Raw genomic sequence first — 16,134 nt, forward strand, 5'->3', positions numbered from 1 at the left:
GCACAAGTGAAACTTATACGTGTACATGGATCTGTTCTTGGTCTCCTTATTCTGGAAAGGTTTTTAATTGGCCCAGTTTTCAGAATAGGAGGATTTCACATAATTTTTTTTTTTTTTTTGGTTTTCTAGAAACCCGGAAGATCCAGCAACAGCCTGGCCACTCCTTTTAGCGGGGAATGCAGATGGTAACCATAGCTGGTTTGTCTGGGACCATGCCCATTTCTGCCCACTGTCCCAATGTCATTATTTATTGTGATCTTTTCCTTCTGGAAAGTGCTCTGGCTTGGGTGATACATTACAGCCACCTTAGCGGTGAGTGGAAAGCTTCACCTTTCCCTATCACATCAGCTCTGCCCCCTCTTGGGTTTTCCAGATCCCCCCTGCAAGGAAGGGAAAGGGCAGGCGTCACCGCCCTGCTGCGCGAAAGTTTGCAAGAATGCGCCCGCGGGCTCAGAGAGAGAGAACCTACCACCCGGTGGGGGAGATATTAGAACAGGGTTCCATCCGCGTAGAACATGATGTCACAGTTTACTAATCCCTCGTCCTCCCATTTCATTTTAGCTTCACAACAGTTGATCAGTTACACAGCCTGTCTGGCTTGCCTGTGCGCTCGCGGGCTGGTCTGCGGTCTTGCTCCGCACCTGCATGTCACCACAACAGGGTCCTAGAACATTCTGTTCCCCACCTACCCCCTTCCCTCCAGCAACCCCGCTCCCCGCTGGGCCCAGGGCCAACCCCTTAGGAGTCGGTAATTAACTGATTGTGCTCCCAGGAACCACAGACTGCCTGAACAGACGGGGCGAGGGAGGCGGGGGGCAGGGCTGGGCGACTCGGTGGAAGTTCGTGGCGAGTCACGGGCAGAGGAAGCAGGCAGCAGGCAGCCGCGGGCCTGCCGACTGGCCTCGAAGCCCAGGACCTTTTCTCTGGCCGGTGGCTGCACCCTCCGCAAACGGGTGAGAAACCGGCGGCCGCTTACGCAGCGACTTGTCTTCCACCTCGAGGAACCTCACCGAAAGGTTGGACCCAGGGGCCAGAAACACCGGCGGCGCAGGAAACACCGCAAGTCTATTCGCCACCTGCCCCGCCTCACAGCAAAACTACACTTCCCAGAAGCCCTCGCGGCGCGCACGTCCCTGCCACGCGGCTTGCGCCTTCGTCGTCAGCCCGCTGGGGGCGCTGCGGCGACCCCTCCGCCGCCCCGTAGAAGTCTCGGCGGCCCCGGGACCGCTTGCTTCCTGTTTGTCCGACGAGGAGACATGGCGGCGGCGCCGGCGGCGGCTGGGTCTGGGGCCGGCCGAGTGAGACGGTCGGCAGCAACCGCGGCGGCATGGAGCGGCTGGGGCGGCCGGCCACGGCCCGGTAACATTATGCTGCAGCTGCGGCAGGGCCAGCTGACCGGCCGAGGCCTAGTCCGGGCGGTGCAGGTACGAGGCCGGCCCGGAGGGGCGGGGCGGGCCAGGCGGGAGCTGGCGGGGGCTGGGGGAAGAGGCATTTCCAGGCCGCTGCGAGACGCGTCAGACCCCTCCTGGCCGACCGCAGAGCCTGCCTAGGAGCTGCCCGGAGGCTGTCAGGCGCGGCGAGGCCGCGGGCAGGGGCCAGCCAGAAGTCCCCAGTCTGGAGCCCCGCAGGGTTGGGCTGCGGTGGGTCTTGATGGCGTGTACGAGCCCTGGGCCCGGCTTCTGGATCCTCCCTTCCTTGCGCCACGTCTACACGTCTGGGAGACCCTGACGAGTTTGGCATAGCCTCTGTGCGCCTCGAGTTTCTTCCCCTGTGAATTGGGCTGGGGGGTCCTCACTGCAGTTCCCCAGCGGTTTCCAAGCCTATCATAATCGTCAGTATGTCGGAGAGGCCTTTCCGAGGCATTCCCTCTTCGCCTTCGCTAAGATAGGTCCCGGTTGCAAGACGCCAGAGCTCCGAATGCGTCGCATTTGCGTTACTTTCTTGGTCTGTAATTACATATTTCTTTGTTGTCTGCCCCTTTCTCGCCTGTCTCCCCCGTTAGGCTGAGCTCCAGCGAGTGCAGAGACGAGCTCTTTTGCCAACGTAGAGCGTCATGGTTAAGCGCGAGAGGGCTTTGGAGTCAGGCCTGGCTTCAGCGCCCTGCGCTCCGTCTGACTTGGACAAGTTACTTTAGTTACCTCATTTCTGCGGTGGAGATGATAATCAGTAATCTGCCTTTTGAGGCTGTTGTGCAAAGTGCTGCACAGTGAGGGCTGAAGGGTAATCGGTCAATATTGCTATATTTAGTCTGACTTTAATGGATACTCGGTGTATGGTTATAATTTTTCATGAGTGAAGAACGTTGCTTCAGGGTAAAGCGGGGTGGAGGTGACCAAGTCTCCTTGCACCCCCTGCCTCCAGGTGTGTCCAGAACTTACCATGCAAACACACCTGTAAAACGGTAGCTTAATTTAAAGACAGCTTTTGCATAAAGTTTTTTTTTTTTAAAGGTGTATTTATTTGAAAGGCAGAGCTAAAGAGAAAGAGAGAGAGAGAGAGAGATCTTTAGTCTGCTGGTTCACTTCCCAAATGGCCTCATCGACCAAGGCTGGGTTGAGCTAGTGCCAGGAGCTTCTCCCACATGGGTGCAGGGCCCAAGCACTTGAGCCGTCTTCCGCTGCTTTCCCAGGCACATTTAGCAGGGAGCAGAATCGAAAGTGGAGCAGTCATGACACAAGCCACGCCCACGTGTGATGCCGGTGTTAGCCTGCTGTGACACAGTGCTGCTCCATGCATAAAGTTTTGAAGGATACACAAGAACTCATTTAGAGGTTGCTTGATGTGGGGTGGGAGTCGGGTGAGGGGAGGAGAGAGTGGGAGCGGGACTTTTCACAGTCTACATTTTAATTTCAATCCGTTTGAATATTACTCAGATGACTTAATGTAAAAGCCGGGTGGTCTCCGTGTGTGGAGGTTTGCACATGCATGAGCCGTTCTGGGTGAGCAGTATTTTCCTGGACACTGGAGAGCCATGGATGAGCAACACTTCCCTCCTTCCTCTCCCCTGCATCTGCGTTAGGAAGATCCTGGAAATACTTGCTCTGTTGTCCTTTAAGCCAGAGTACCCTGCTGAGCTGGGTGTGCGGGTCTGGCAGAACGCGGACTAACCTTTAATGAGCACATACTTTGGATCAAGCATCAGGCAAGGTGTACGATGTCTTTATTTAATCGTCAGTCTTCTGAAGTAGATGTCAAGACACATCTCTTAATAGAAAAGTTGGGTGGTGTGTGCCTGAACACCTGTTAGGAGAAGTCGGTGTTCCAGAGCATCCAGGAGCCGTGGAAGTTCTTTAGCATGAGTGATGTAGTTCAGGAAATTTGATTTTTTTTTCCCTGGTGTTGAAAGATTTGACAGAGAAAACGCCTCCCTCCCCAGGAGTATTCTTGAGCCTGGTTTAGGCTGGTTATTGTGGTACTTGGTTCTTGTACACAGAAGTGGGAGCTGGTTGAGAGGTTGAGAGGGGAAGCCTGGCCCCATTTGTAGTAGGCCAGGCAGGGGCCATCTTGGTAACTCGGGGCTCTTCCTTGCCGTGCCCTCCGGCTTTCCTCTCCCATCCTGCAGAACGAATGAATTCTTCACCCGTATTTACATAGCACAGTAAGTGTGTGTGTCACGGCAGGTTGTGTAGTAGAAGGAGGCTAGATTTTTAATAGTGTTTTAATGTGATGAATAAGGTACAGAGCAGGCTTACCACCATGGCCCGTGTGTTCTTCAGTAGTAAGCACAGTCACGTCGTTGTGCCACGACTCCCTAGAACTTTGTCTTTTTGCAAAGGTGAAACTGCGTCCTTGCGGAGCAGCTCCCCACGGGCCCTTCCCCAGTTCCTGGTAACTACTCTTCTGCTTTGTGTTTCTATCACTTTTACTACCTTAGATAATCTCATCTAAGTGGAATCATACAGAATTTGGCTTTTTGTGATTGGCACATTTCACTTAGCAAGTCCTCTGGGTTCGTTCATACTGTAGCATGTAGTGGAATTTCCTTGGAAAACACCAGGTCTTGAAGTAAGCTAGGCCTGAATTGGGTCCTAGTTTTCTATCACTTACTAGCCAGGTGACCTGGATTAAGTTGCTTTACCTCTCTGAACCCGTTTCCTCTTTTCTGAAATGGTGATAACGTCATCTACCTCACAGGGCTGTCAGGAGAATTAAGTGAAATAGTGTGGCTCAAAGCTTACCCAGTGTGACGTACAGTGGATGTTTAGTAAGTAGCTGCTCTCAGCCGGTAGGTCAGAGGGACTGTGTCTCCCGCTTCTTCACATCTGCAGAGGCTGAAGCCAGGCCACGCACTGGGAACCGAGGGTTTTGAGTTGAGATCCTGAGTCAGCTCTGTCCCTGCATGCTCCTCAAGCAGTCCACCTGTGGCTTTGAAAAGACTTCCAGAGTGAGAAGGCCTCAGTTTGAAAACCAGCTGTGGTGCATACTTGCTTTAGCCAAGTTTCTCAATCTCCTTATGCCTCAGTTTTTTCATCTGTAAAGTAGCGATAATCGTGGCCCTAACCTCCCAGGGGTGTGGTGAGGACCACATGAGTTTATACATATAAGGCACTTAAAATGGCGACTGAAATGTAGTAAATATGTCATAACAGTTACCTTGTACTGTTGTATTCTGTATTCTATATTCTGATGGGTCCTTAGTCTGAATTTCTACTCTTCTTCTTCCTTTAGTTCTAGATAGGTAGGTGTATCCAACATAGTATTTCCACATATATGCGTAATGGGCATGTCATACCTAATGTTGAAAACCAAAATCCTGATTTCTCTTTCACCCAGCCTGATCTTCTCGCAGTCTTCCTCATCTCCTTAAATGGGACATAAGGGGAGCCTGGGAGAACACCTGCTGGCCACATGCTTTAGAATGGACCTGTCCTACTTGGGTTTCACTTGACTTTGTTTTCTTTCCTGTTTTTCGTTGTACCCTCTGTCAGGATAATTAAAAAATGCCTGTATGATGCTTTAGAGCTTACCAAGCCCTTTCACATTCATCAGCATGTTTGATCCTTAAAGCTAATCAGATCTTGTAAATCCCTTGCTTCAAACACTCCGGTCACACCCTGTTGCAGTAGGAATCAGATCTGATTCCTTACCATGGGCCTCCAGGGCCCTACATGATCCATAGGAGTCGAGGAAAGAATAAACTAGGTAGGCCGTGGACTCTAGTAAGACAGTGAACTCACACTTACAGACATTGCCCGTCAGCCCTAGACACACTCTGTTTGGCATTTGGTGCAAGGTCAGTTATAGGGATCCCATCTCTGTTCCTCACATGCTGCCTCTGGCTTACGATTATTGGATTGTTTAAATTCAGCTGTGTGTGTGTGTGTGTGTGTGTGTGTGTGTTTTCTTTAGATTGACTCACTTTAAAGAATTACAGTGCTTGTTTTAGCCTCATTGTAAGTATTAGTATTTGTAAAACCTATTGATTTAAGTCAGGTATTCCCTTTTGAAGGCTAATTTATTAGTAAAACAAAACAAAACTTTGGATAAGAACACAAGTGATCTTCAGAAAATTCCTAGAAAGTGTGTATTATGGAAAAAAACTCACTGGATTTTATTTTTTTCTTGTGAAATACACTTATCTTTTAATTCCATTTTCCATAAGTTTTCTGACGTACCTTTAAATATCTAGATACTACTGATTTCAACAGGAAGTATTCACAGGCTCTGAAAGTCATGCCTCATTTTATTGAAACAACACAAACTCCATTAAAGTAGGTACAAATATTCCATGGTTAACATCTTGTCAGAATAAGCTAACAAGATAGTTAAGCTTCATTAATAAGCCTTTAAATGTCTATTCACTTGCACTTACTTTGATATTTAGAAAGAGGCATTAGATGTCTTACTCTTAGAGTAAACAAATAAGATACACATTTATCTCTGGAATTTAGCCTTTATTTAAAAAGAATAAAGGCAAATCAGTGAAAACCGGAAATGTCACATTCTCTATGGGTCAGTAGCTTAGGGAGTGCAGTGTAAGAGATTATCAGTGCTGTAAACTGTCAGACCACAAATACTAAGTGAAACCACACATATGACACCTGCCAGTGATGACTGCGTGGTGGCTTTCATCCCAGTGTTCAGCTGTTCACAAAGAAAACAAAATCCAAATGATTATTTTTAAATGAGGGTCAGTGCCTTATAAAACACTGCAGAAGTAGCAGCAGAGATTCTTGTGAAGTTGATTATTTGGACAGTAACTGGATCTCTGAGCTTGTAACAGCAACAGCCCCAATAGCCGTGCCCTGCCCTGCCTTTCCAAGTTCTGTGTACCCTCCTGAGGCTGCCACTGCCTGTACTTTGGCTTTGTGTTTTTTATTTATTTTTTACTTGAGAGTCATGGTTACACATAGAGAGGGAGGGGGAGAGGGGAGAGGGGAGAGGGGAGACTGAGGGAGGTCTTCCATCCGCTGGCTCACTCCCCAGTTGGTTGCAATGGCCGGAACTCCGCTGATCAGGAGCCAGGAGCATCTTCCACTGCTTTCCCAGGCCATAGCAGAGAGCTGGATCAGAAGTAGAGCAGCTGGGACTTCAATGGCGCCCATATGGGATGCTAGAACTGCAGGTGGTGGCTTTACCTGCTATGCCACAGTGCCGGCCCTGGCCTTGGCTCTACCCCCCCCCCCCCAAAAGAAGGGTCCATGGTACCTGCACTGTGGCATCGGTGAAACTGCCATCTGTCGTCCCAGCATGCTATATGGGCGCCAGTTCGGGTCCCAGCTGCTCTACTTTTGATCTAGTTCCTTGCTAATGTGCCTGGGAAACCAGCAGAAGATGGCCAAAGTGCTTGGGACCCTGCACCCATGTAGGAGACCTGGATGAAGCTCCTGGCTTTGGCCAGTTGTGGCCATTTGGGGAGTGAACCAGCAGACAGAAGATTCTATTTGTCTCCTTCTCTCCCTCTGTAACTCTGACTTTGAAATAAATAAATAAAAGTCTTGGGGGGAAAAAATGGCAGATTCCAGGAACACTAGAGAGCCTATGTTTCTGAATAACATGCTTATAAAACACTTTTTGGCTTTTCAATTTAAGATATTTTCTTCTGGTAAAAGATTTAATTCATAGTGCCTCATGCCACAGTGTATGTAGTTGTATAACTTTTTATTTTTCTTAGTGTTAAAACCTGCTCTTTCTGCTTTTTAAAAATATCAGGGGGCTGGTGCTGTTGCATAGTAGGCCAAGTCTCTGCCTTTGGCACTGGCATCCCATGTGAGCATTGGTTTCTGTCCTGGCTGCTCCTTTTCTGATCCAGCTCTCTGCTGTGGCCTGGGAAAGCAACAGAAGATAGCCCAAGTGCATGGGCCCCTGCACTGGGAGGAAGCTCCTGGCTCCTGGCTTTGGATCCGCCCAGCTCCGGCTATCGAGGCTGTATGGGGATGGAAAAGCTTTCTCTCTGTCTTTCCCTCTCTCTGTAACTCTACCTCTCAAATAAATTTATTTTTTTAATTTATTTTTATTTTAATTTAAAAAAAAAATTTTTTTTTGACAGAGTGGACAGTGAGAGAGACAGAAAGAAAGGTCTTCCTTTGCCGTTGGTTCACCCTCCAATGGCCGCCGCGGCCGGCGCACCACGCTGATCCGATGGCAGGAGCCAGGTGCTTCTCCTGGTCTCCCATGGGGTGCAGGGCCCAAGGACTTGGGTCATCCTCCACTGCACTCCCGGGCCACAGCAGAGAGCTGGCCTGGAAGAGGAGCAACCGGGACTAGAACCCGGTGTGTCGCAAGGCGGAGGATTAGCCTAGTGAGCCGCGGCGCCGGCTACTCAAATAAATTTTTTAAAATCTTATAAAAAAAATCAAGATGCAAATATGCATGTGGTAAAAATTCACCCTTTTAAGCATATAATTCTGTATTTTTTTAAATTTAAGATTTATTTATTTATTTGAAAGGCAGAGTTACAGAGAGGCAGAGAGAAAGAGAGAGGTCTTCCATCTAGCAGTTCATTGCCCAGAGCTGTGTCAATCCGAAGCCAGGAGCCCAAAGCTGCCTCTGGGTCTCCCACTGGGGTGCAGGGACCCAAGCACCTGGACCATCTTCCGCTGCCCTCCCAGGCCATAGCAGAGAGCTGGATTGGAAGTGGAGCAACCAGGACTCTAACTGGTGCCCACATGGGATATTGGCACCACAGGTGGTGGCTTTACCCGCTATGCCAAAAAAGCACTGGCCCCCTTATTCTGTGAGTTTTGACAAATACATACATTCATGTAATCACCATTACAGTCAGGATGCAGAAAATTCTTTCATGGTGGGTTAAGCCACCAGTTTTGACACCAGCATCCCATAGGAGAGTGCTGATTTGAGTCTGGAGCCTTGGCTACTATGCTTCTGATCCAGCTTCCTGCTAATGTGCCTGGGAAAGCAGGTGAAGATGCCCAAGTACTTGGGCTCCTGCCACCCAGGTGGGAGACCAGGATGGAGTTCCTGGCTCCTGGCTTTAGTCTGGCCTAGACTTGGCTGTTGGCAAGCATTTGGGGAAGTGAACCAGCAAATGGAAGATCTTTCCTCCCTATCTCTCCTTTTTTTCCTCTTTCACATACATAACAATCTTTATTTTTATGTATTTATTTTTTTAAGAGAAAGAGTTTATTGGTGGGGGGATCCCGACAAACTGGAGGGAAGTGGTGAAGAAGAAAAAGAGCATAAGAGAGAGAAAGAGAGAGGGAGAGAGATCAAGAGACAGAAACAACTTTAAAAAGAATTCTTTGATAATAGACCCTTTCCATAACCCTAGGCAGCCATTCATCTCTTTTTTATCCTTTTCTTTTGCCCTTTTTTAGACTGTCATATACATAGAGTCATACCTTAGGAATACATACAAGTATGTACATATACCATATAGAGCCTTTTCAGTCTGGCTTATTTCACTGGCATAATAACCTTTTGTATATTTGTATTGCCAAATTCTAAAATCCTTTAAAATAAAAAATAAGTATTTCAAGGACTGAGTGACAGAGCCGGAGACGCACAGAGAGAGAGATGTCTTCCCTTCTTTGATTCACTCCCGGAACAGTTGCAACAGCCAGGTCTGGACCAGGCTGAAGCCAAAAGCCTGGTTCTCCCATGTAGGTGACATCCACTGCTTTCCCAGGCATATCAGCAGGGAGCTGGCAGGAAACAGAGCAGCCAGGACTGGAACCAGTACTCATATGGGATGCTGTCACCACAGAGGCAGATTAACCTTCTGCACCACAATACAGGCCTTCTCTCTCTGTTTCTCAAGACTTTATTTGAAAAACAGAGTTACATAAAGAGAGAGAGAGAGAGAGAGAGAGATCTTCCATCTGCTGGTTCACTCCCCAAATGTCTAGGGCCATCTTCTGCTGCTTTCCCATGTGCATTAGCAGGGAGCTGGATCAGAAGTGGAGCAGCCTGGACTCAAACCATTGTCCCAGGCAACTTTACCTGCTGTGCCACAATGCTGGCCTCTTTCTGTTTTTTTTTTGTTTGTTTGTTTGTTTGTTTTTAAAGATTTATTTATTTGAAAGGCAGAGTTACAGAAGGCCTTGGCAGAGAGAGAGAGGTCTTCCATCCTATGGTTCACTCCCCAGATGACTGCAATGGCCAGAGCTGTGCCGATCTAAAGCCAGGAGTCAGGAGCTTCCTCTGGGTCTCCCACGTGGGTGCAGGGACCCAGGCACTTGGGCCATCTTCCACTGCTTTCCCAGGCCATAGCAGAGAGCTGGATTGGAAGTGAACAGCCGGGACTCGAACCAGCACCCATATGAGATGCCGGCACTGCAGGGAGCGGCTTTACCTACTGTGCCACAGCGCCAGCCCCTGTCTCTCTGTTTTTAAAGCCCTCCATCTCCTGCTCTTACTAGGAAGAGTTTGGACTGATTACTTATAAAGTCTGCTTTGTGGCTAAAACTTGGGACTTCTTTCACCAAAGTTCAGGCCATTTTATTTGCTTTTCTCACGTTATGCTCTTATTTCCTAAATTTTGTGTCTTCCTTTTCTTAGAGCATATTCTCTAGCAGACTGTCAAGAAAGAGTGCATAAAAGGTAATTCTTTTTAAAGCTTGCATATATGAAAATGGATTTTATTTTGAAACTTGTATATTTAGCTAGATACAGAATTCTGAGTTGAAAGTTATTTTCCAGTATTAAATGATATCATCTTTAATCAGATTCTTTGTTTTTTTTTTTTTTTTCTTTTCTTTTCCTCCCTTTCTTCCTAACATTTAGGTATTTATTTGAAAGGCAGAGTTATATATAAAGAAAGGGTAAGACAGATCTTCCGTCCGCTGGTTCACTCCCTAAATTGCCACAAAGGTCAGACCTGGGTTGATCTGGAGCCAGGAGCTTCTTCTGGGTCTCCTGTGTGGGTGCAGCCCCCCCCCCCCCTTTTTAAGATTTATTTATTTACTTGAAAGTCAGAGTTACACAGAGAGAGAGGTCTTCCATCTGCTAGTTCACTCCCCGGTTGGCCGCAACGGCTGGAGCCCCGCCAATCCGAAGCCAGGACCAGGAGCTTCCTCCAGGTTTCCCACGCAGTTGCAGGGGCCCAAGGAGTTAGGCCATCTTCTACTGCTTTCCCAGGCCATAGCAGAGAGCTGGATCGAAGTGGAGCAGCCAAGACTTGAACTGGCACCCATATGGGATGCCGGCAAAGCAGGTGGTGGCTTTACCTGCTACACCACAGTGCCATGGGCCATCTTCTGCTGCTTTCCCAGGTGCATTAGCAGAGAACTGGATCAGAAGTGTAGCAGCTGAAACTCAAACCAGCACCCATATGGGATGCTGACACCACAGGCTGCAGCTTTACCTGCAACCCCACAGCATTGGTCACCAAAATATTGTTTCAGGCAACAATATTTGTTAGAGTCATCCAGGAAGGTGGTGAAGCTGTAATTCATTCATTTTCTTTGTGTACTCTTACTAACAAGTCACAATTAATTCTTTCTATTTTTGAGAAGTATTTGAGGTATTATGAATAATGTTGATCTGACATTCTAATATTTTTAACATATAGCTGCACAATTTTGGGGGTTATAGACTTAGAATTTCAGGGTCAAGATATACATAGGTTCAGCATTATTAGCTATTATTAGAGAGTTTCCTAAGAGTTTCGTTAATTATCCTTACCACCACCAGCGGTGTTTTCATTTGAGTTATATCATTCCATGTTCTCACTTATCCGTGGTGTTATCAGTCTTTTTAATTTTAGCCTTTTTTGCAGGTGTGCAATGGTCTATCATTATGGTTTCAGTTTGCATTTCCTTGATGACTAATGAGGTTAAGCACTTTTTCAGAAGTTTATTGGCCATTTTGATGTCCTTTTGTAAATTGCCTATTCAAATCTTTTGCACTTTCTGTGGGTTTTTTTTTTTTTTTTTTTTTTTTTTTTTTTTTAAGATTTATTTATTTATTTGAAAGAGAGAGAGAGAGGTCTTCCATCTGCTGGTTCCTCCTCCAATTGGCCACAAAGGCTGTGCCAATCCCAAGCCAGGAGCCAGGAGTTTCTTCTGGGTATCCCATGTGGGTGCAGGGGCCCAAGGATTTGGGCCATCTTCCACTGCTTTCCCAGGCTGTAGCAGAGAGCTGGATCATAAGTGGAGCAGCCGGGATTAGAACCGGCACCCATATGGAATGCCAGCACCGCAGGCAGCAGCTTTACTCGCTAGGCCTACCCCATCCTGTTGTTTTTTATATATGTAACTTAATTGGAATTTCTTTAAACTTCTGTGCATGAGCCCTTTGTAGGGATGTTTTGCAGATATTTTCTCCTATTCTGTGTCTTGCCTTTTTAATCTCTAAAAAAGATCTTTCAATGAGTAGAAGTGATAATTTTAATACAGTTCATTATATCACTGTTTTCCTTTATGGTTAGTGCTTTTTGTATCCTGTTTAAAAAACTTTGTCTACAGTTTCATGTTTGGCTTTTTTTTTTTTTTTTGGCAGCAAAATAAACATCTTTTGATTCCATTTTCCACTATAAAATTTTTGTTTGTTTTATTTGAAAGGCAGAATGACAGATGTCTGCCATCCACTGGTTCACCCCCTAAATGACTGCAACACTAGGGCTGGGCCAGGCAAAACCAGGAGCCAGGACTCCTTCTGGGTCTCCCACGTGGATGGCAGACTCAAGCTCAGGCATATTATCAGGAAACTGGATCCGTGCAGAGCACCTGGGACTTGAATCAGTGCTCATATGGGATGTCAGCATTGCAAGTGGCAGCTCAACTCAGTGCATCATGTTGAAATTGTTTTCCTGCTTTTACTTAAGATTGTTCTGGTTCTTCTTGGCGCTTTGCCATTTCCATGTTCATTTTAGAATGCACACATTTTTACAACAAAATGTTGATTGGGATTGTGTTCAATCTGTTACACTTAATATATTCATTCTGTCTCAGTCTCCCCCTTTGCCACCTGCTCTCTCTCTTCTTCAGCTTGATTGTCCTTAATTTTTCTTGGTAATGTTTTATTATATAGTTTTCTATGCTGCAGTCTTGCATAACTCCATTAGATTTGTTCCTTGGCACTAGACAGTTTTTTTATGATATTATAAAGAGTGTTTTTAAAACGGAAGGTGTAACATAAAAACAAGATTTTTTTATATTACTTTTGTTATAATGTACTTTTAGATTTTTTTGGATTGTGGATATATGTACAATTGTGAATATCATGTCAACTGCAAATGAAGCTTTCATTGTATTTTTTGCAATCTCATTTATTTATTTATTTTAGATTTATTTATTTGAAGGAGTTACACAGAGAAGGAGAGGCAAAGAGTGAGAAGGGGTCTTCCATCCACTGGTTCACTCCCTAGTTGGCGGCCATGGCCAGAGCTGCGCCAATCTGTAGCCAGGAGCCAGGAGCGTCTTCTGGGTCTTCCACGTAGGTGCAGGGGCCCAAGGACTTGGGCCATCTTCTACTGCTTTCCCAGGCCATAGCAGAGAGCTGGATTGGAAGTGGAGCAGCCAAGAACCGGCGCCCATGTGGGATGCTGGCACTGCAGGCGGCAGCTTTACCCACTACGTCACAGCACTGGCCCCAGTTCTTTATCTTACTCTGCTGCGGAAGGCCTGCTGTCTTCTGGAAGTAGCTTGTTCCTGATATAGGAGGTGAAAGCTCCTATTAAGCATAATGTTTCAGTGAGTTTTCTGAAGATACCTATTACTAGAAATTCACTACCTTTTTTTTTTTTTAAGATTTATTTTTTTATTTGAAAGGCTGAGTTAGAGGTAGAGAGAGAGAGAAGTCCTCCATCCTCTGGTTCCAGGAGCTTCTGGGTCTCCAAGGCAGGTGCAGCGGCCCAAGTACTTGAGTCATCTTCTGCTTTCTCAGGCAATAGCAGAGAGTTGGATCGGAAGTGGAGCAGCTGGGACTCAAACCTGTGTCCATATGGGGTGCCAGCACTGTAGGTGGCAGCTTTACCTGCTGTGCCACAGCACTGGCCCCAGAAATTCACTGCTTTTAATATTTCTTTGTTTTTTTTTTTTTTTAATATCACAGACTATGTGGTATTTTCTTTTTTTTTTTTTTTAATTTTATTTATTTAATTATTTGAGAGGTAGAGTTACAGATAGTGAGAGGAAGAGTCAGAGAGAAAAGTCTTCCTTCCGTTGGTTCACACCCCAAATGGCCACAACACCTGGAGCTGCGCCGATCTGAAGCCAGGAGCCAGGTGCTTCTTCCCAGTCTTCCATGTGGGTACAGGGAACCAAGGAGTTGGGCCTTGTTCTGCTCTTTTCCAGGCCATAGCAGAGAGCTGGCTTGGAAGAGGAGCAGCCGGGACTAAAACCAGCACCCCTATGGGATGCTGGCACCGCAGGTGGAGGATAACCTACTACGCCATGGCGCCGTCCCCTGCTTTTAATATTTCTTATATATCTGGTCTACTGACAAAAACTCTCTCCATTTTAGAATTTTCATTTATTCATTTTTAAATGTTTTACATATTTGGATAGCAGAGAGAGACAGAGACAGACATAGAAAGAAGAGATCTTCCATCTGCTGGTTTGCTTCCCAAATGCTTGCAACAGCTAGGGCTGGGCCAGGCAAAGGCCAGGAGCCAGGAATTCAATCTGGGTTTCCCATTTGGGTTGCAAGAAGTACTTGAGCCTTCATCTGCTGCCTCAAGGATATGCATCAGCAGGAAGCTGAAATCGGAAGCAGAACTGGGACTTGAATTTAAAAACATTTTTTTTAAAGATTTATTTATTTTATTTGAAAGCCAGAGTTACACAGAGAGGAGAGGCAGAAAGAGAGAAAGAGAGAAAGAGAGAGAGAGAGAGGTCTTCCATCCTATGGTTCACTCCCCAAATGACCACAACAGCCAGAGCTGTGCTGATTCAAAGCCAGCAGCCAGGAGCTTCTTCCAGGTCTCCCACATGGGTGCAGGGGCCCAAGGACTTGGGCCATCTTCCACTGCTTTCCCAGGCCATAGCAGAGAGCTGGACAGGAATTGGAGCAGCTGGGTCTCGAACTGGCATCCATATGGGATGCCTGCACTTCAGGCGAGGGCGTTAACCCACGGTGCCACAGTGCCGGCCCCCAAAATTTTTGTTTATTTTCATTTTATTTGAATGCTAGAGAAGCAGAAAGAGAGAGGGAGAGACAGATTTTCTCTCTACTGGTTCATTTCCCAAATGGCCACAAAGGCCGGAGCTGAGCCAATCTGAATCCAGGTGCTTCTGGGATTCCCACGTGAATGCAGGGGCCCAAGGATTTGGGCCATCCTCTGCTGCTTTCCCAGGCGCAATATCAGGGAGCTGGATTTGAAGTGGAGCAGCCAGGACTTGAATCAGCACCCATGTGGGATGCTAGTGCTGCATACTGGGTCTTGAACTTGCTGCCCCACAGAGCCGGCCCCCTGCAACTGTTTTCTTAATGTTCACTACAAGTGGCTAGAGTGGCTAGACATATAGGTGGTTTTTATATATTGATTTTTTTTTTTTTTTTTTTTTTTGGACAGGCAGAGTGGACAGTGAGAGACAGAGAGAAAGGTCTTCCTTTTGCCGTTGGTTCACCCTCCAATGGCCACTGCGGCCGGTGCACCGTGCTGATCCGAAGCCAGGAGCCAGGTGCTTCTCCTGGTCTCCCATGGGGTGCAGGGCCCAAGGACTTGGGCCATCCTCCACTGCACTCCCAGGCCACAGCAGAGAGCTGGCCTGGAAGAGGAGCAACTGGGACAGAATCTGGCGCCCTGACCGGGACTAGAACCTCGTGTGCTGGTGCCGCAGGCGGAGGGTTAGCATACTGAGCCGTGGCGCCGGCTGTATATTGATCTTATGTCCTAATACTTTGCTTAACTCATGTATTAGCACTAATAATTTATTGTTGCTTTCTTTTTCATTTAAAGATTTATTTATTTATTTATTTGAAAGGCAGAGTTACAGAGAGGCAGAGAGAGAGAGAGAGAAGTCTTCATTCGCTGGTTCACTCCCCAAATGGCCACAATGGCTGGGGCTTTGCCATTCCGAAGCCAGGAGTCAGGAGCTTTCTTCCAGGTCTCCCGTGTGATTGCAGGGGCCCAAGCACTTGGGCCATCCTCTTGTGCTTTCCAAGGTCACAGCAGAGAGCTGGATGGGAAGAGGAGCAGCTGGGACTCAAGCCAGCGCCCATATGGGATGCTGGCACCACTGGTGGAGGCTTAGCCTACTTCGCCACAGCGCTGGCCCTGGTGTTCTTTAAATGTTTGGTAGAATAATGTTACCAGGGTCTGGTGCTGTGGCACAGTGGGTTAAAGCCCTGGCCTGAAGAGCCAGCATCCTGTAGGGGCGCCGGTTCTAGTCCCACCTGCTCCTCTTTTGATCCAACTCTCTGCTATGGCCTGGGAAAGCAGTAGAAGATGGCCCAAGTCCTTGGGCCCTTGCACCCATGTGCAAGCTCCTGGCTGCTGGCTTTGGGTTGGTGCAATTCTGTCCGTTGTGGTCATCTGGGAAGTAAACTAGTGGATGGAAGATCTCGCTCTCTGTCTCTACCTCTCTCTGTAACTCTTTCAAATAAATAAAATAAATCTTAAAAAAAAAAAAAAAAGAATAATGTTACCAGTTAGCCATTTATCTGGACCTTGACTTTTCTTTGTGTGCTTTCTGATCCAGTGTCTTTGCTTGTTAGGTCTATAAAGATACCCTATTTCTTCTGGAGTCAGCTGCTCTCCTTTGCCAAATCTGCTCATGTTTCTTTCTT

General features: G+C 47.0%; 1 protein-coding gene across 2 annotated transcripts in view; it reads left to right on the plus strand.

Annotated features, from left to right (window-relative positions):
- The first annotated feature begins 768 nt into the window (after positions 1–768).
- The window catches only part of TRPC4AP (transient receptor potential cation channel subfamily C member 4 associated protein), a 72,733-nt gene continuing 57,367 nt past the window's right edge, over positions 769–16,134 (plus strand). Inside the window, exon 1 of one of the 2 annotated variants that reach the window (XM_002710789.5) lies at positions 769–1,424. In XM_002710789.5, the coding sequence (XP_002710835.1) occupies positions 1,257–1,424 (168 nt within the window). In that variant the 5' untranslated portion in view covers positions 769–1,256. The remainder of the gene's footprint in view (positions 1,425–16,134) is intronic. The other variant, XM_002710788.5, reaches the window with a different exon arrangement.

This window comes from Oryctolagus cuniculus, chromosome 11, assembly GCF_964237555.1.
Source record: "Oryctolagus cuniculus chromosome 11, mOryCun1.1, whole genome shotgun sequence".
Lineage (NCBI taxonomy): Eukaryota > Metazoa > Chordata > Mammalia > Lagomorpha > Leporidae > Oryctolagus > Oryctolagus cuniculus.